We start from the raw sequence: 21668 nt of genomic DNA, 5'->3' as shown, positions 1-21668 counted from the left end.
ACTTTGCTTGATCATTTACTTTGCTTGATCATTTACTTTGCTTGATCATTTACTTTGCTTGATCATTTACTTTGCTTGATCATTTACTTTGCTTGATCATTTACTTTGCTTGATCATTTACTTTGCTTGATCATTTACTTTGCTTGATCATTTACTTTGCTTGATCATTTACTTTGCTTGATCATTTACTTTGCTTGATCATTTACTTTGCTTGATCATTTACTTTGCTTGATCATTTACTTTGCTTGATCATTTACTTTGCTTGATCATTTACTTTGCTTGATCATTTACTTTGCTTGATCATTTACTTTGCTTGATCATTTACTTTGCTTGATCATTTACTTTGCTTGATCATTTACTTTGCTTGATCATTTACTTTGCTTGATCATTTACTTTGCTTGATCATTTACTTTGCTTGATCATTTACTTTGCTTGATCATTTACTTTGCTTGATCATTTACTTTGCTTGATCATTTACTTTGCTTGATCATTTACTTTGCTTGATCATTTACTTTGCTTGATCATTTACTTTGCTTGATCATTTACTTTGCTTGATCATTTACTTTGCTTGATCATTTACTTTGCTTGATCATTTACTTTGCTTGATCATTTACTTTGCTTGATCATTTACTTTGCTTGATCATTTACTTTGCTTGATCATTTACTTTGCTTGATCATTTACTTTGCTTGATCATTTACTTTGCTTGATCATTTACTTTGCTTGATCATTTACTTTGCTTGATCATTTACTTTGCTTGATCATTTACTTTGCTTGATCATTTACTTTGCTTGATCATTTACTTTGCTTGATCATTTACTTTGCTTGATCATTTACTTTGCTTGATCATTTACTTTGCTTGATCATTTACTTTGCTTGATCATTTACTTTGCTTGATCATTTACTTTGCTTGATCATTTACTTTGCTTGATCATTTACTTTGCTTGATCATTTACTTTGCTTGATCATTTACTTTGCTTGATCATTTACTTTGCTTGATCATTTACTTTGCTTGATCATTTACTTTGCTTGATCATTTACTTTGCTTGATCATTTACTTTGCTTGATCATTTACTTTGCTTGATCATTTACTTTGCTTGATCATTTACTTTGCTTGATCATTTACTTTGCTTGATCATTTACTTTGCTTGATCATTTACTTTGCTTGATCATTTACTTTGCTTGATCATTTACTTTGCTTGATCATTTACTTTGCTTGATCATTTACTTTGCTTGATCATTTACTTTGCTTGATCATTTACTTTGCTTGATGATTTACTTTGCTTGATGATTTACTTTGCTTGATGATTTACTTTGCTTGATCATTTACTTTGCTTGATCATTTACTTTGCTTGATCATTTACTTTGCTTGATCATTTACTTTGCTTGATCATTTACTTTGCTTGATCATTTACTTTGCTTGATCATTTACTTTGCTTGATCATTTACTTTGCTTGATCATTTACTTTGCTTGATCATTTACTTTGCTTGATCATTTACTTTGCTTGATCATTTACTTTGCTTGATCATTTACTTTGCTTGATCATTTACTTTGCTTGATCATTTACTTTGCTTGATCATTTACTTTGCTTGATCATTTACTTTGCTTGATCATTTACTTTGCTTGATCATTTACTTTGCTTGATCATTTACTTTGCTTGATCATTTACTTTGCTTGATCATTTACTTTGCTTGATCATTTACTTTGCTTGATCATTTACTTTGCTTGATCATTTACTTTGCTTGATCATTTACTTTGCTTGATCATTTACTTTGCTTGATCATTTACTTTGCTTGATCATTTACTTTGCTTGATCATTTACTTTGCTTGATCATTTACTTTGCTTGATCATTTACTTTGCTTGATCATTTACTTTGCTTGATCATTTACTTTGCTTGATCATTTACTTTGCTTGATCATTTACTTTGCTTGATCATTTACTTTGCTTGATCATTTACTTTGCTTGATCATTTACTTTGCTTGATCATTTACTTTGCTTGATCATTTACTTTGCTTGATCATTTACTTTGCTTGATCATTTACTTTGCTTGATCATTTACTTTGCTTGATCATTTACTTTGCTTGATCATTTACTTTGCTTGATCATTTACTTTGCTTGATCATTTACTTTGCTTGATCATTTACTTTGCTTGATCATTTACTTTGCTTGATCATTTACTTTGCTTGATCATTTACTTTGCTTGATCATTTACTTTGCTTGATCATTTACTTTGCTTGATCATTTACTTTGCTTGATCATTTACTTTGCTTGATCATTTACTTTGCTTGATCATTTACTTTGCTTGATCATTTACTTTGCTTGATCATTTACTTTGCTTGATCATTTACTTTGCTTGATCATTTACTTTGCTTGATCATTTACTTTGCTTGATCATTTACTTTGCTTGATCATTTACTTTGCTTGATCATTTACTTTGCTTGATCATTTACTTTGCTTGATCATTTACTTTGCTTGATCATTTACTTTGCTTGATCATTTACTTTGCTTGATCATTTACTTTGCTTGATCATTTACTTTGCTTGATCATTTACTTTGCTTGATCATTTACTTTGCTTGATCATTTACTTTGCTTGATCATTTACTTTGCTTGATCATTTACTTTGCTTGATCATTTACTTTGCTTGATCATTTACTTTGCTTGATCATTTACTTTGCTTGATCATTTACTTTGCTTGATCATTTACTTTGCTTGATCATTTACTTTGCTTGATCATTTACTTTGCTTGATCATTTACTTTGCTTGATCATTTACTTTGCTTGATCATTTACTTTGCTTGATCATTTACTTTGCTTGATCATTTACTTTGCTTGATCATTTACTTTGCTTGATCATTTACTTTGCTTGATCATTTACTTTGCTTGATCATTTACTTTGCTTGATCATTTACTTTGCTTGATCATTTACTTTGCTTGATCATTTACTTTGCTTGATCATTTACTTTGCTTGATCATTTACTTTGCTTGATCATTTACTTTGCTTGATCATTTACTTTGCTTGATCATTTACTTTGCTTGATCATTTACTTTGCTTGATCATTTACTTTGCTTGATCATTTACTTTGCTTGATCATTTACTTTGCTTGATCATTTACTTTGCTTGATCATTTACTTTGCTTGATCATTTACTTTGCTTGATCATTTACTTTGCTTGATCATTTACTTTGCTTGATCATTTACTTTGCTTGATCATTTACTTTGCTTGATCATTTACTTTGCTTGATCATTTACTTTGCTTGATCATTTACTTTGCTTGATCATTTACTTTGCTTGATCATTTACTTTGCTTGATCATTTACTTTGCTTGATCATTTACTTTGCTTGATCATTTACTTTGCTTGATCATTTACTTTGCTTGATCATTTACTTTGCTTGATCATTTACTTTGCTTGATCATTTACTTTGCTTGATCATTTACTTTGCTTGATCATTTACTTTGCTTGATCATTTACTTTGCTTGATCATTTACTTTGCTTGATCATTTACTTTGCTTGATCATTTACTTTGCTTGATCATTTACTTTGCTTGATCATTTACTTTGCTTGATCATTTACTTTGCTTGATCATTTACTTCGCTTGGAATCCGCAGTTCGGCAGGCTTTTTCCCAGCACCGCCATTTGGTTGCAGTATTTTTCAACCCTCACAAGGCCTATGACACGGCTTGGCGCCATCACATCTTACTTACACTTCATGAGTGGGGTCTTCGGGGCCCACTCCCAATTTTTATCTGCCAGTTCCTGTTCCATCGGTCGTTCAGGGTTCGGGTTGGTACTGTTTTTAGTTCTCCATGGACCCTGGAGAATGGCATCCTACAGGTTCCGTATTGAGTGTACTTCTTTTCCTCATTGCTGTAGATGGACTTGTCGCATCCGTCGGTCCTTTGGTCACCCCTGCTCTGTATGCGGATGATTTCTGCATTTGGGTTGGTTCCTCTTCGATGGCCTCTGCAGAGTGGCAGCTCCAGGGAGCTATACGGCATGCCTCTGCATGGACCCTCTCATACGGGTTTCAATTCTCTCCTTTAAAATCACGAGTGGTCCACTTCTGTCGCCGTACTATGGTCCACCCCGATCCGGAGCTCTATCTCGATGCACAACGGTTGCCTGTGGTCCCACAGTTTTGTTTCCTGGGTCTTCTTTTCGACAACAAGCTCACTTGCCTGCCTCATATCAGACTTCTGGAGGTAGGTTGTTTCTGTAAACTCAGTGTCCTTCCCTTCCTTGCCCACACCTCTTGGGGTGCCAACCAGTCCACGCTCCTCTGCCTTTATTGGGCTTTAGTGCTGTCTCGCTTGGACTATGGTTGTCAAGTATGGTTTGGCTGCTCCTTCCACACTGCGCCTCCTGGATCCGGTCCACCATCGTGGTATCCGGTCAACACTGCCTTCCCTACTAGCCCTGTTGATAGTCCCCTGGTTGAAGCTGGGATCCCCCCCTCCTTTCTGTTTGGCGGTCCTAGCTTCTGGTTTCTTATGCAATCACTGTCTGTTCCTCTCCCACTCATCCCTCCTGTTCTCAGACCAAGGACGTCGCCCGAGGGCGGGTTTACCGGTTGGACTCCGCCTTGCGTCTCTTTGCCGTGATTTTTACCTTCCTTCTTTGTCCTTTCTCCCATGTTCCGTCCCAACCCCCCCCCCCCCCTCCCTTGGTTAGTTCCTCTGCCCCGGATTCGGATGGATCTGTGCTGAGGTCCGAAAGATTCCGTTTCCCCGATGGTGTGCCTTTTTTTTTTTCCCCCCCTGCCGAATTTTATGGGAGTTTTGGGATGCTGTTGTTTTTTTACACTGAAGTCTAAATCTGCCAATCGTGTGGGATATGCCTTCACGTCCTCTGTTGGCACAGAAAATCATCTCCTGCCAACTACATGTGGGGTGTTTACTGCAGAATTGACGGCAATTTCCCAGGGCCCTTACCTTTATTACACGGTCCCAACTCAACAGCGTTTTGCTATGTATGGACTCAATGAGTGGCCTTCGGGCTATTTACCGGTGTTTTTCCCACCATCCCTTGGTCTCGGCCATCCATGACAGTTTCACTGATTTTCACCAAGCTGTTTTTTCCGTTGACTTCCTTTGGGTCCCTGGCCATGTGGCTATCCCAGGTAATGAGCTTGGTGATCGTTTGGCCTTCTCTATAAACCCTCCTGTAGCTGATTTACGGCTTCACATCAAATCCCACTTCGCACAATCCTGGGCCAACAATTGGGAGGCTACCTCCTTGTCTAATAGACTTCGTGCAATGAAGGTGACGCATGTCGCATGGCATTCTTCCTTCCGCCTCTCCCAAAAGGACTCAACCACCCCGTGTTGTCTCCGCGTCAGTCATACCAGGCTGGCCCATGGTTTTCTTTTGCCTAATGAGCCACCCCCAATTTGGGGTGTGGAGCCTTCCAGTCAGTAGCACACATTTTGGTGGAATGCCCCCTTCTTTTGGCTCTGCGTACTAAGTACAGACTTCCCTGCACTTTACCTTTAATATTGGCAGACTATTCCCAGGTAGTTGAACTGGTTCTCAGTTTCCTCTGTGAAAGTTTGTTTTTCTCTCAGTTTTAAGGTTTTTCATCTCACTCTGGAGTAGGGGCAGGGCAGTGAGGGTTGGGGGTGTCTCCCACTGTAAGCTGTGTTTGGAGATTCCTGTCTCCCCTTCCTGGCCAAGAACCTCTTTTCTTTCCCTTTTACTCTGTTTTTATCACTTTTCACATTTGGTTAGTCTCCTTTTACAATACACACTTTCACAATCTAGTGGTTGAACCACTGCCCTACTTGCTAAGTCATTTAAATTATATTTCAGATCTTTCACAATTACTTTTTTCATCTGCAAAAAAGAAATTTTTATATGAAAGTGGCAGGTCACTGATATACCATATTAGCCATACGTAAGCCATACATTTCCCCCCAAAATCTGGGCATGGTCTTGCCTGCACTGCATCAGAGGTGGGATATTTCCCGCCTGTAGCATAGCCTTAGGGCTGCTCACTTGCTGACTTCCCTCATTTTCTTTTCACCATTGACAAAACAACTTCACTTTTACGTTTTTTAGCCTTTTACTTTTCATCGTTTTGACTTTTCTGAGATGTCAATCTGTCTGAATGGACCACATTTGAAACAAGGGACTGATGACCTTGCTGTTTGGTCCCTTCAACCCCAATCAACCAACTAAATGAAACTTCAACAGTTGAAGCTGGTGACATTGTAACCTAACATACAACAATTGATTTCCAAACTGTAGCAAATTTTGAACTAAGAAGGATCGCTTCAGTTGAGTTTCCTGTGATGCAGATAAACAGCACCCTAAATTTACATGCGCGGATTTTGGGGGGAAATGTATGGCTTACGTATGGCTAATATGGTATATCCATGACCTGCCACTAACATATAAAAATTTCTTTTTTGTAGATGAAAAAAGTTGTTGTGAAAGATCTGAAATATGATTTAAATGACTTAGCAAGTAGGGCAATGGTTTATGTCAGCTTGGGCCTTAAGGGGAATATATTGCCACCTAATTACAACAAAAACTAGTGCATGTAATTCCTGACTCTCATACAAACCAGATGGTAGTATCACAAGGGGAGCAAATGGTCAGTGTAGTTGTACATTTTAAATTCTTAGGAAGGCAGATGTGTATGAAAAAAATTAGTGAAAGTTGTGCATTCATAATTTTCTGCAGAAACTAAGTGCTACTATTATAGAAAAAGCCTTGCTGTCATTTATATAAATGTGAAACTGTGCTTGCTTGCATATTTTCACTCTGTTATGCCTTAAGGTCATGTTTTTGGGTAACTGAACATTTATAAAGACTACTTTGAACCTAGAAAAGGGTTATCACAACTGACTGTAATGTATTTCAAAAACACAATGCAAGCGAATGTTTGTCCCTGTACCATCTAATTACTTCTAGATGAGGGAATTTGTAAAACTATTGGATGCATTTGGCTAATACTTCCTTAGCCGCTATACCGAAAAACTGCAAAAGAACCTAATAATTTAAATGATAAACCTCAGAATTACAAATTAAACTGAAAGGCTTCCTTGTGAGCAAGTCCTTTTATTCTCTATATAATCTAAACTTTTTCCTTGTGTTTTTTAATTATTTGGTTTTCTTAATTTTTAATTTTTTTATCAGAATTATGTAGGGATTTGTTCCATTGCCAACTAGTTTTGGTGCACATGGTCCCATGCAACAGGATAAAAATTAAAACATCCAATAAATAAATTTTTTCCGCACTCTTAAAAAGCTGCACCAAATATTTTCAACTGGTATTTCATCATGTTGCCTCAAAAATTATTGAGTAGTGTGAATTCCAGCATGTTTTTACTTCAATCCATATGTACTTGATCAACATATTGTTCCATGTGTCCATCTTCAGCTTAAATGCTATGAGCCTTTCAGACAATGAGGGACAAAACATTGTTAGAAATATTTCAGTGTAAAGCTAATATTTTGTGGGGAAGTGCTAGTCTGGCATAGTGTAACATAGCATTCATTCTTTTTTAAATCACAGAATTGACCACCTGTTTCTAACCAATCAGTATTGATTTTTATGCCTGTTTTTGCAGCTCATCTGGTGGATTATCTTCACTTTCACCTTCAAGCCGAGAAAGTGTCGACCCAATAGCAGAACTCCTGTCCCAGCTGTCTGGAGTGCGCCGTTCAGCAGCTGGCCTGGTTCCACACCTTCACAGCTCCAGCAGCTGCAGATGCAGCTGCAGTTGGAGAGGCAGCAGGTGAGGGTATGTGGACATCTCATAATTACACATGACTCTACTGGAAATAATTGATTTTTTAATTTTGTGTGTGTGTGTGTGTGGGGGGGGGGGGGGGGGGGGGGGAGAGAGAGAGAGAGAGAGCGTGCGTGTGCGTGTGTGTGTGTGTGTGTGTGTGTGTGTGTGTGTGTGTGTGTGTGTGTGTGTGTGCGCACACTGCTTTTCTGTTATTTTTTGGGGTGTTAGAAAGTTATATGATTTGGTCTTTGAAGTTTTCATAATACAGTCGATAATGTATACATTTCCGTTGCAGCTAGCTGGATTAATTTTTTGCCACTTGCATATTTGAAGAGTACTGACAGCAGGGCATGGAAGAATTTATTTAATAAGGCAAAAGCAAAGCGTAGGATCTGGGATGCAGCTTGTTGGTAATGGAGATCTAATGTTTTTGTCTTGACAAATGTCATAATAGCAGGTATTGTAAACCTCCACCCCGAGGGGCTTAGCATTCGTTTGCTGGGTACAGTCTTGGCGACCCCAGGTTCCTGTGCAGGGCAGCAGTGGAATGTTGTGTGTTTTGGAGAACGCCGGACGGGGGCCTTGGCGTCACACGAGGAAGGCACACACCTCAAAAAAAAAATCCTCAACCTCAAAATGTGTAATATGCTGATGAGGTGAATAGCTGTTGAGGTAAAACAGTCTCTAGCAGGCAACCTCTGGGGCACCTGCCACCCTCCAGTTGTATAAGGATTACTCAGGCATGCAGGGCTCTGCCTCCTGGGTTGACGTTTGATTCCCTGGTGTCCTGTGGTATTCCTGTGGAACGGTCTCTTCAAACTACTACTCCTGGCGGGACGGGTGTACAATCAGGTAGTAGCCACATCCACTCATCAAAGAGAGCTCAGTTGGTTAATCCTCCCGAGAAGAACTCTCAGAATTCTAGTAACAGGGCACTAGTGTGCCATAAAACTTTCATTGTAATCAAGAGAACAAAGGAAACCTTTGAGAAAGTCTCCCATTTCTGTATCTACAAGGCACTGGAGGGTGTTGCTGGACCCCTAAAAAGTGTCAAACAACTTCGTAATGGAACACTTCTAGTTGATACTAAAATTCAAGCCAAGTATCTAAGTTTCCTGGATATAAGGTCTTAGGTGACTACCTGTTCCTTTGAAATTGCTTTGCCAGATTTTTGGATTGATGTATGGACTGTGGGAGGAAAATTATTCCTTGATAATTTATATAATTTATGTGCTATCCACTCTGTGGAGGAATGAAAACAGATATTTGATTAATTACCATTTGTTCAAAGAACATATTCAGTGGCTCAGTGTACTTGTTTCAGGCTGCACGACAACAACTGGAGCGGTTACCTCGGAGGCAAACACAAACGGCTTCATCAGCAAATACTGGTGGAGCGGGATCTTCGGGTTCAGGGTCAGCTGGAACCACGGCAACTGGAAATCCTGCTGCGCCATCAGAGTCAAAAGCTCAGAATTCTCATAACAGTTCTCAGTTCCTGCTTTCTAGGTATATTAATTCTGTTTTAAAAGCGTGTTAGCAGTACTTTACTAGACTGAACTATTTAGTTTCTTGTTTTGTTGTGGAGTGTAATGCTGATGTTCATTGTTATAATGACTTTCTGTTGTTATTTGGTGGAGAGAGAACTGGAGAAAGGTGTTAAGCAGTGAATTTCTTTTAAGGTATCTAAAGTTGCAGTTAAAACTTATCTGGAAAACTTTATGTGAAAGGACCTAGTCAAGATGAAACTATCATATTTATGAGTTACATTGATTAGTCTATAGTCCAAATTTTAATTTGTGAGATCTGGCTGTATGGAATAAGGAAATATTGTTGTATTTCTGTCATACAATATTGCTGCATGGGAAATCTCCTAGTGGTTTGTCACCCTAAAACCTAAATTAGACAATACCAACACTTGCACAAAGGGCAAGGGGATCCCTCAGCTCACCCTTAGGCAGGCATAACTAGAGAGGCTACATGCCAGGTGCCCTGCTGCATGCATTCTGTGCATGCACAAGCCACATTGGCACCCCTGCATGTGATGTCTGCACGACTCATCTGTCGTACCGCTTGCTTGTCAGTTGTTTGTCCCCCTTACCCCTGCCCACCTGTGCCCTAGGTTTATGTGCCATGTTCATAGCCTGCACTGCTTGGAGACAGATAAATGAGCATTATCCAGAAATGAAATTTTCCATACAGACAAATTGTACACTGCAAACAGCAAGTGTCCATGTGAGAGAGTTGCAGGGAAGTGCCACAAACTGCACATGTTGACATCTACTTAATCACTCTTTAGTGCCACAGTTGCAGCAACTGAAAAATAGTTGCTCCGAGTATTTTGGGCAACAAAAGTAGGAAAGTTTAAAAAAAATTATACAATGATTTGTGATAATTCTGATCCATATATGGCTCATTATGCAGCAGATTTTCTGCAAAAATTAGCTGAGGATTTGCTGTCTGTCATGTAGTACAGAGCCTGCTCATGTCCCATGGTCTGTTTCTGATGGAAGAAATCGCTCTTTAGTTGGCATTCGTACTGCCGGTGAAAATGTGTAATTGGCTGCTACACGCAGTTTTCAACACTGGACAGCAGATTTATGTGACACAAGAATATAGAAATTTATTCCCATGGGATGATAACTGAATTAATTTTTTTGGTGAATGTTGAGTAGCAGCTCGTGTTTGCTACAGTGATCCAATAAATATTTTCCAATAAACAATGTTTTCTTTCTATTTACAGTTCTAGGGAATCTAGCTTTCTAGATAACTTCAGTAGTATGATCTATTGGATAGGCTTTTTCATATATGTGACATGTTGCGTGGTGGCAATTGAGACAGGAAGGTAAACCACACCTGGATTGAATCTGCAAGTCAGATTAACAATCGTGGCTGGTGTACTGGCCAACTGTGGATTATAGTTGGTTTCCCATGCTCTTTTAGGCTTGTCCCCAATTAACATCTCAGAAATCATGATAAACAAATAGTTAAAATTTGCGGAGCAAAATTTACGTGATTCACAGACAGTTGGTGCACGTGACTTCCCTCCCTCAAGTAACTGGTGACAGCAGTAACAGGAATAGCATCTGGTTGCAAAGTTAAATAAAATAAATTGGCCAAATCTTGGAACACAGCAGCACCATTATAGACAGGATTAATGTGACGAAAAATGTTATAATAGTGTGACCTTTTGGTTCAGACCATATGGAAGCTTTATAATTTTCTTTTAGACAAGATTGCACTAGTGCATTTGCCATTTATTTCAAGTTTGCTAATCTGATGTGCGGTGCGCGCGCTCAAGATTGCACTAGTACATTTGCCATTTCTTTCAAGTTTGCTAATCTGATGTGTGACGCGCGTGCCCACACACACACACACACACACACACACACACACACACACACGTAATAATGCAATAGTAATGCATATATTCATACATAATTGAAATAGTAATTTGTCACAACACCCTGATCTCAGTTTTCCAGATTTTCTGAAATGGTCTTGTTCAGTAGTAATATAAAAATAATGCAACAGCCAAACATAATATCATAAAAAAATACTTTGTTGAATACTTACTGTAGTAAAAATGTGAGCAGTGATTCTAGGGCAATCAGTATGAAATTACAAAATGTGAAATATTGCTGAGGTAATGAAGATGCATGCATTTGTCTCTCAGTACTACCTGGTTGCGTGATCCTGTCCTGTTATGCTATGTTAATGTGTTTTATCTCGTAGCCCACATCATCTTGCTATTGTTTTCATCTTATATGTCCTTCCTTTTCCAGAATCATTTTATCTTTTCAAAACTGAATTAGAATTTCAGCTACAGCATATTTTGAGTTGACAATAACGTGACAAGAGAAGAGCTAATCAGGCTTCTCGTAGAAGACATTAATTCTTATAGAACTGGAATGCCTTTCAGGAGTGACCTGGTAGTGAATTTCATTTGCAAACAAGTTCACATTGTTGATTAATTTTACTAATTGGCTTTTCCTCTGCTTGTGCCAGAAATTGATTCTTTTTTACTTGGCCACGGAAAGGATATTGATCATTAGTAGTAGTAGTAGTAGTAGTAGTAGCAGTAGCAGTAGCAGTAGCAGTAGGCTGCTAAGGGACTTGAAGCTCCCATGCCAATCTCACATAATTCATCTAGCTTCTCCTGTCCTGTGCTGCCTCTTCGCAGTTATTTATCCCCAATCGTTTACATATGCAGTCAATTTCATTGTGCCAAGTACTCCTGTGTCTCCCCCTTGGTCTTTTGCCATATGGCTTCTCCATGAATATTCTTAACACAATTTGGTCTTATTTCATTCTCATCAGATGTCCAGTCCATTGCAGTCTTCTAGCATTTATTATGTTTACTATCGTTGGTTGTTGTGATATCTCGTGGATTTCTATGTTGTCTTCTCTTCCAGCATTGTGATTCATTGTCATAATATGGACCAAAGATTTTTCTGTAAACTTTATTCTCAAACACTTGTAAATGGTGGCGTTCTGTTTTTGTTAGGCTCCATGTTTCTGCCCCATAGATCAGAAGTGGTCTGATGACTGTATTATATAACTTTATTTTAGCTTTCCTAGTCAGCGGGGCCAGTCCTAATAGTTGGTTTGTCTTGCTGTAGTATCAGTGTTTAGCACTTTTTTACATTCTTTATATTAGATTTTCAGTGTAGTTAAAATCACTCTTCCACTGTGATGCCAGACATTGACTGATGGTAATAACTTATTAATTCTGCAGCAGTATCTTGAGAGAAACAATTACCAAACAGTATTGTAAATATGCTTACAATCAAATTGATACCAACTGCAACATTTTCAAATAACTCATTTCTTCAGATTGGCTGCAGCTCCCTCCTCATGGCTAGTCACAAATGGGTAGCACATCATGTAACTTGGCTGAACAGTCCTGCCATGGCTGGATTACAATTTTTGCTAAGCGGGCTGCTTGTCAGCACTATCATAAAGTCAGGACATAACGCCACTATTGGGCATGACAGTGGAAAATTGTACGTTTTGGAGTGAAGTTGCTTAAGTGCCAGATCATGAAGGTGTTATAAGCCTGTGCATATATAAAAACAAAATGACTTACGTGAGGTGCATGCCAGTGCAGTGTATGACTGACTGCTGAGAAGATTCAACTTGGAAACACTTCATGGGATGCATATACTGCTGGTAGGTATCAGCAAAAATGAATAGGTGTTCAGAAGGCATGTTCCCGTGATGCAGTTTCAGCTAATAATTGTTATAGGGTGTATTCTGTTCTAAGTTGGAACAGAATGGTTGTAATGAAAATCTCTCCTCTTCCTCTTCGCCCCCCCCTCTCTCTCTCTCTCTCTCTCTCTCTCTCTCTCTCTCTCTCTCTCTCACACACACACACACACACACACACACACACACACACACACACACACACACACACACACACGAAACTATAAAATATACAAAAATATCAGGAAGAACTAAATGGAACACAAAAAGCTTGTAAACTCTCTGTAATAGTAGTCCTCTTATTGAATCATAAAATGGTGGAAAGGGTGCATGCTTCCTAAAAGAGAAGAATCTGGTGGTTTACATAGGTGGTAGATGGTAATAAACTGAGTACATGGATACAGAGTACTAACTGTGGGACACGACTATTTAGACTGTTATGGCTTTCAGAAATCACGAACAAGTATGCAGCTCAGCAAAAGTTTGAAATATACATTGCTAAGGAGTGCAAGATCAGTTTGGGTATAAGTTTCTAAATATTATAAACTTTTTCAGTAAGGCCACAGTTGTTTGGGAGGCAATTGGTTGGAGGTGCAATGTGTTCTGAAAGTTCCTGAACCCACTGGAAAGACTCAACACAAAAGTTGATAGAACATTTTGTGCAAGTAATCTCCACATTTTCCAGTGACCACAGAACAAGGGGTAATTGGAACTTTCATTTTGCCAAAGATACTAATTTGCTATTCTCTGTGCTGCATCGGGAATTGTCCCTCTGTGGGTTTGCTGGTTATTTTACATCTCTACTTGAGATATGAAGTTGGGTGAATCTAGTAAAACAATTACAATCAGGAGAAGGGTGTTCCTCATGGGGGCAGGCTGTGTGCATGTTTTCGTGCGTTTTTTCAAAATCTGGAGATGAATGTTCCACAGTAAGTGGCTTGCTTTGTTGAATGTGTTCTGCTAACACATTAGAGTCTAATGGGCCAGCTATCCAGTTAATACCCAGATCCTGAGGAAATTTGCTACAATTTACAATTTTTTAGTAAATTTACTAATCCACTTATCTCTTTAGGCAGTATATCAGCTTAACCTCCCATCCTTCCTTTTTGTGAATATGTCTACATTTAGCACAAATAAATTATACAAGGATTTGTAGATATTACTCTAAAGATACTGTTTTTCAGCATTTTTATTTTTCTCTGAAGTGGGCAAAATTTTTGTAAGTCGTAGGGAATGGTAGCCTGTTGATTTAAAATCACTTGTCAGCAGGAAATACTAAATGCTTTGTTTACAGGTAAAGTGTTCTATTGTGAAATGTGTTTTTTCCCCCTCTCTCATTTTTACAATTTAGAGAACCTCACTCGGGTATGAAATCTTTCAAAACACTCGGTAACACAAAAGCCTATGTTACGTGGCCTACAGTAGTATCTGGTCTCTTTGCTCACTGCCTTTCCTGCAATATTCCCTTGTGCCCAACAGACATTACATCTTCTAGCTGGATTTGTTTTCTTTTGTGTTGGTGGCAGTTTCTCAGGAAAATGACGTGCTGTGAGTCTGTTTGCACTTGCAACTCCAGATGCTGAATGTATGTTTTTATTTAGTTTCACTCCTCATTTTTGTACTAATTGCTTTCCTAATTTACAGATAAAATCTGCTAATGCATACTTTTTTGATATTTTGGTATTGGGAATAAAGTTGGCATTCGCAATTGCCCTCGTAAAAATATTGAAGAAAATCTTTTCCCACCATTTCACCATCTTTCTCTGAAAGGGATGGTAACTCATCAGCTGGTCTCCTCTGTCAACATGTTTTACGCAAGTTGTTGTCTAGTACAACATCCGGCTTTACTACCTCAACATATCCACTCCTGGATTTTACATGGACATGCGAAGCAGTCACCTTATGCTGTGTTGACAACATGTGTACATCAAGTTTGTCTTTCCATCTCAAGCAGAAAAGGTGTCCTTTGCAATGAAATGTCATTTCTCGTTTCTTTGGTTTTTGATTCATTAGGTCTCTAGGCAAACCTATCCTGTTCTTCATCACAATACCAACTCCCAATGTATTTATTTCCCATAGTTCTTCAAGGACTGCTGGACTTGTATAAAATTGTCCATGTATTCCCCGTGTCCTTTTCTCAGGTAAAAGGAACACAGCCTCAGCAACAGTAATTTGACAGAATTGTCAACATTCCTTTTCCTCCAGTATAAACTTCAGCATTGCAATGTAACCTGTTCGAGCATCTTTTACGACATACTGTTTTATCCCATATTTCTCTGGTTTGTCTTTCATATAAACACACAATCCAATTCTTCTTCAAAAAGGATGTATTGCTTCATCCACAGACCAATTTGGTGATGGATAAAAGACTTTTCTGCATTTTTCTGTGAAAAAGTCCCAAACAGATCTTACTTTATACAGAGGGTCATGGCCTGGTTCTCGTTGAGGTATCCATAGCACATTGTTGTTCACATACAGCATCTTGAATCTGGCAAAAAATCTCATGACATTAGCTGAGAAGCAAATGATGAAGCAAGCACAGGGTCTTCAGAACCATAATACCTAAGTTTAGGTTTCTTTACAACACACTCATGCAAAGCGATTGCAAAAACTTGATGTACTTCATGTATCCTGACTGCTCTCCATTTCTTCCATAAAGATTTTGGTTTGATTCTGTTCTGACGGCGAAGTTTAGAAACAGTATCAGTAGCATATATATTTGTCTCTGACTTTACTTTTAGATACATGCCCTGATCAAAAAATTGCAACAAACAGTCTAGTTCTGACGATAATGTATCGACAGGAACCTGAATTCCACTCGTTTCTTCAAACAGAGGTAATTCAGGGAATGCATCAAAATGACACCATTCATTATGAAGGGCAGGCTGTTGAACTGAATGACAAACCTGACTAATAGAAACTTGTGCATTAGCTTCTTCATACCTACTACCATTGTTTCTATCAGCAGCACAGGTTTCGCTCTCCAGCCCACGTGAGTCATCATCGTCTTCTGAAAAATCACTAATGTCATTTGAAAGATCATAAAGTTCTGAGCGATTGTTTGAGTTCTTCAATCTCTAAGTTTGACAAGCGATGCCTGTTAGCCATATTCACTATTTCTGTTTTTACACATGGGAAGGATGCACGCAATAGCACAACATGGCAGCTGACATAGAACAAAACAACCTTCAACAATATTCCGAACGCGCTTGCGCAGTTCTCGTAACACTGGTACCATTCACGAGAGACTGGCATGCACTAGCCATCAACAATGCACTTACAACAAGCCAAACAGTTATTCTCGCCGCATACAAATGTAAAACACACATTTAAATCACAAATAAATAAGTCAGAAGTGAAGAATGTATGACATATATCTGCCTGATTTTATGGTTAAAACATAGTGAACGTATCTAGTACGTCGATCGGCTTCAGTGTGTTAGTTAACCTAAGCTCAATATGCAAGATAAGAAAGGTAATGGATAGAAAGCAAAGTAAATTGTAGGGGTTTTCATGTTTATTGTTGTATTCACAATAAACAATAATTTTTAACAATAGTCCCCCCCCCCCCTCCACTTTTATTAACAGCCATATGTTCTATATGATTACTGTAGACATATTCAGTGGTCACTTTCGCTTCTTTTACATTCTAACATGGATTTGTGTGGAAAGTAGAAAACATTTTCTTGAATACTCAGCATCCTAGTTAAATTATTAAAGATAAGAAAATATTGATGTGGCAAGTATTTTGGCCTTTGGCTGATGTCATTGTTAGCAATCAAACAATACTGTGTGCAGTAACAATGTAGTAGCCTGCAAGTGACCGACATATTTTTGAGAACTGACATGTAATGAGTAACGATAAATACTATTATATAACATTTCAGTAAGATAACCTTCAGTTTCGAAATGTGGTGCTACAGAAGAATGCTGAAGATTAGATGGGTAGATCACATAACTAATGAGGAGGCATTGAATAGAAGTGGGGAGAAGAGGAGTTTGTGGCACGACTTGACCAGAAGAAGGGATCGGTTGGTAGGACATGTTCTGAGGCATCAAGTGATCACCAATTTAGTACTGGAAGGCAGTGTGGAAGGTAAAAATAGTAGAGGGAGACCAAGAGATGAATACACTAAGCAGATTCAGAAGGATGTAGGCTGCAGTAGGTACTGGGAGATGAAGAAGCTTGCACAGTATAGAGTAGCATGGAGAGCTGCATCAAACCAGTCTCAGGACTGAAGACCACAACAACAACAACCACCACTTTCAATTTGTTACATGAAACATTTAAGCTTTCATTATCTCCGTGTGCTACTGCTTCTTTTTGAGCTGTTTTGTATGAAGCAAAAGGACAGTTATAGTTACTGGACTGTGTGAACGAGGTCAAGCATGCTCCCTCTATACTGCTTCTCTCCTTGTATGGTCTTAGTGAAGAAAACATAAGCATCAGTCAAGGAAAGGGCTTTGGGTCTGTTGTAACTGGCCGACTGCTGCCTACAAGGCAGGACAAGGAGTGATCCGTGATGCTGTAACATTTGACCAGCAGATCACCAATCCCTCAACCCATTACTGCCAGTGGATCAATCATGACAATGCCGCTACTTCTTTATTCTTAGCAAAGAAAACTCACTTAATCCTATAAACGACTCCCCCATTTATCGGCATTCACGAAAAAAAGTGTATAGACAGTGGAGAAATGCCATTCAGAACTACAGTTCAGCTACAGATAAAGGCTGTCTCTAACCAACTCTGAACCCTCTCTGAGAAAATTTAACATCTGTTTTGGATGGGAGTGAGGGACATTAAATGTCTCTTCCCCCCCCCCCCCCCCCATTGTTACTGTTATTGGTGAGTTACATGCATCAAAGAAACATAACTCTTGCTTTAAATGTACTTTGTTTTATTTGTCTTCTGCTGTCAAATTTAGAAAATGCAGAATCTTGTTTTAACGCATGTTTCAATAACTATAGATATTTTTTTAAAGCTATGTGATAATATTGGATATTAGAAATACATAGAATATTTCTTGATTACAGATGCTTCAATCCACATCTGACAGATGCGGAGCTCCAAGTTTTGGAACGAGAAAGGGCAAATCGTAGCCTCTTTGTGCAGGAAGTTGTTTTATCATCAATTGTCGAAGAAGCGTCGAAGCTGTCCTTGACGGGAAAAGGTGCCGAAGTGATAGGAGTACGGAAAGAAAGTGAAGAAAAAGCTGCTGCTGAGGAAGAGTGTGTAACTTTGAAAACATCAGCTGGTGCCCCATTAGATAATACAAAAAATTTCTCGGAAGGAGAGGGGAGAAGCACGGACTCCCAAGGGATAACTGCACCTCAGCAGCCCATTGGACAGGGTCATCAGCCTGCACCTGTGGCAGCTGCACAGGTCTATACCTGTATGCCCCACACAGTGCGCCATCGAGAGCACCTACTACAGCAGCAAGTTGTTAAGCAGCATCAGCATCTTCTCCCACAGGCCCAGCAACAACCGCAGCCTGTCCCAGGAACAGTAAGGCGTGCTGCACCAACTGTTGCTAGAGGCCCTGCTCCAGTGCTGACTCGACAGTCGGTGCCGCCACCTCCGCAGCGAGTGCAAGTGGTCCCAACAGTACGGGTTGTGACAGGCACTGGCACAGTCAGGGAAGTTGCCCCATCCCCTCTCCTTTCAGTGGCTGCAGCTCTTCCCGTACCAGGTGCTCGAGGCGGCGCCTCTTCCCCTGCTCCTTCTCGTAGGAAGCCTGTTCGACCGGGAACTGGCAGTAGCACAGGAGCCACAGAAGCTAGTGCAGGCACTAGGAATCGTTCTGCCGAACCCCCGCCACCTCGTTAACAAATGGCTATTGGTCCTGTATCTAGTCCAGCTGCTTAGAATTAAATTCCACTGTTAATTCATTGGATCCTTCATTTATTTGTAATTATATTTTGCCATCTGTGTACAAACTGTGTGAAAGTTGGTGAGTCTGACATAAAGAGACATCCTCTTGTTCTTCGTGGGAGTCAGGATATCTATTTGTTGACTGTGACCGTGGTCACTCGTTAGTCTGTCACAGTTTTTGCTAAATTTTAAAAGCAAATATATATTCAGCAGTCTCAGATCTTTGTATTAAAGATTTGAATTATTGTGACATTCTTACATTTGGGGTAGGGTTCTGTTGTATATTGTTATATATATGTATATGACTATATAAGTAAGTCGTAACTAAACCTTGATATATATGTTAATATACTTGGTAATAAACACCTCGGGCATGTCAGTCTGACCAGCTTTTGCAGACTGTTGTAAAATAGCTTGTGTGTGCACTGTGTGTGTGTACTTGAATCTGCAAGATGTGGATGTGCATGGTAGACTGTTGAGAATGAACTGATCTTGTTTTCCATAAATACAAATGTAAAATATCTTTTTTTTTTTTTTTAAGACATAGTCTTTGTTCAGGCAAAGAGAGAAGTCCTATCCATTTTATTTCCTTTTTTTCCCCCCCTACCTTTATTATTTTGTAATCTCTTCTGTGATTTATTGCACAGAGTGCTTTACAGTTCTGGCACACTCATAGACTGTTAATTATTCATGTGAGGGATTAAACTTTGCTCTCTGTTAAATGCAGATGTGTAACTATTAACAGGTCTAACAAATGATTTTCTGTAACAATCTCATGAAATCTATTTAGGTGAGCACCGTGCATCAGATTTTATAGACTTTTTTCGATTAATATGGGCATGTGCTGCTGCAGTAGTAGTCTTTATTGCCACATTTTATTTGTATTTGCTGTAATTAAATCAATTAAGCCCTATAAAAAATGTGCTTAAACTTTATTGTTTGGGAGGACAGATAACAGTTCAGAGTAATTTTGTCTTTTTGTTTTGACATCTCACTGGTTAATAAAGCTGTCATACAATTGGGAGTGTTTGTTTTAGTAATATTATCATCACACTTCTGTGCAACCATCCTGAATAACTTGTAAAGACATTATGCACAACTGCCGTTTGGTTTTGTTCTGTAATTTATTTTGTGCAGTTACTACCCAAAAGTGTTATCTTTGTTACATTAATACTTGGTTAAGAGTATACCCAAGTAATATCAGCATAATGATGGTGGAACAACTCGGATTTGTAATGCATCATATATCATTATAAATACAATATTTATTATCTATTAGGTTTAATGTTGTAAACAGATGCCAGACTTCTTTAGAATAATGTGGAATATATGTTATATGCTTCTTTTTTTATTAAAATGTGTCAAAACTTGATGAAAAGTTTTCACTTCATAAGATGAGTAGCATTATTAGAACTATTGGATCAGGTAGTATGTAAAATTTCTTTTGGTATATTGGAAGATATCACTGTGATAAAATATAAATGCAGCACACAGCTGGTTTTCTTATCTAAAGTACTGCACTATTAATTTGTCACAGCAAATTGCTTATTAAGCATGAATATCGGAGAGCATTTTTACCAAAATCATGCATGTAATTGTCTGTACCAGACAGTCTCCATTATATACTGTTTGATGCAGCTCATATAGCAGTTGCGTAAAGAAAATTTGTGCCCAGATCAATATTTCTGGAGCTACTGATGTTGAACTTAACCAGTGAAATACATAATAACCCTCTGCACTATTCCAAAATATGATTGTAACTCTGTTCAGTTTCCTTTCAGCCCCCTTTCATTATTGAGATTTGCTTTACAATAGTTATACAATAAATATGTATAGAAGATATAGTGAGGCTAGAAATAAAAATTTAAGGATTCTGATACAGCTTAGCTCCAGGATATTTGAATTACCTAATAAAGGTTATGCATAAATTGCATAATACTAATGACCTTAAAGTAAAAATGAAAATAAATACTTTTTGGTAAGAAACCTAGCATTCCTTAATCTGTAGCATGTAACTTGGTCATTTTTGTGTTTTTTGGTTGGATTTGTGTATGTTTAAAGAGAATCAATTGATGTAATTTAAGGTTCATACATATATGTCAGCTGCTGAACTGACTATGATGCACACTTGCTCATTTTATTGAATTTTCACTGCTTTGTCTGTGAGTGTATCCAAGGGGATTTGTGCTTTTGAATGAAAAGACAGTTTCTCTCTCTCTCTCTCTCTCTCTCTCTCTCTCTCTCTCTCTCTCTCTCTCTCTCTGTTAAGTGCTAAAGGTAAAACTGTCATGGTGTGCAAAAATGAGCTATGCAATGCAGATTCCTATTGATTTTCATGCAGTTATGGATGAAGTGTGTCCCGATGGCATAGCAAGAAGGCTGACTGCTTGATTTGTTTCTTATTGCATATTCAGTTGCATAGACTGACACAGAGAATGATTCTGTAATGTAGTACTCCAATATCAGTGGATGATCTTAAGCGAGTGAAACATGATCTGTGCCCAATTCAAAAATGTAGTTCACTCACATTAAGAACTTGCACTTTTGTGTATAACTGAATTATCCGCACACCAGTACAAACTGGACTGTATCAGTAGCAGCCCAGTTTTCCGTAATATCTTTCAACAATTCAGCTTTCTATTGGAAAGTTATCCCACATTCAGAATACTCAAAGCTTGTCTGAATTGAATATTCTACTTTAAGTAACTAATCTCATAGCACCAAGTCTTCTCTTTTTAATGCCCAAAACAGGTATGTTCATTTCTGAAGCTTGATATTCCGTTAATCTGGGTTGCTGTGTGTCAAATTGTGCATCATAATTAGATGCAAACATCTGTTACCTGTGTT

General features: G+C 38.4%; 1 protein-coding gene across 1 annotated transcript in view; it reads left to right on the top strand.

Annotated features, from left to right (window-relative positions):
- Positions 1–20812, top strand: part of LOC124612483 (E3 ubiquitin-protein ligase KCMF1-like) — a 90821-nt gene extending 70009 nt beyond the window's left edge. The window contains 4 exon segments of the mRNA XM_047140717.1: positions 7575–7666; positions 7669–7748; positions 9064–9248; positions 17984–20812. Of these exon segments, the coding sequence (XP_046996673.1) occupies positions 7575–7666; positions 7669–7748; positions 9064–9248; positions 17984–18776 (1150 nt within the window). The 3' untranslated portion in view covers positions 18777–20812.
- The last annotated feature ends 856 nt before the right edge of the window (positions 20813–21668 follow it).

This window comes from Schistocerca americana, chromosome 4 (assembly GCF_021461395.2).
Source record: "Schistocerca americana isolate TAMUIC-IGC-003095 chromosome 4, iqSchAmer2.1, whole genome shotgun sequence".
NCBI classification, from domain to species: domain Eukaryota; kingdom Metazoa; phylum Arthropoda; class Insecta; order Orthoptera; family Acrididae; genus Schistocerca; species Schistocerca americana.
The sequence above is the reverse complement of the archived record's forward strand: the minus strand, read 5'-3'. Positions and strand labels throughout refer to the sequence as shown.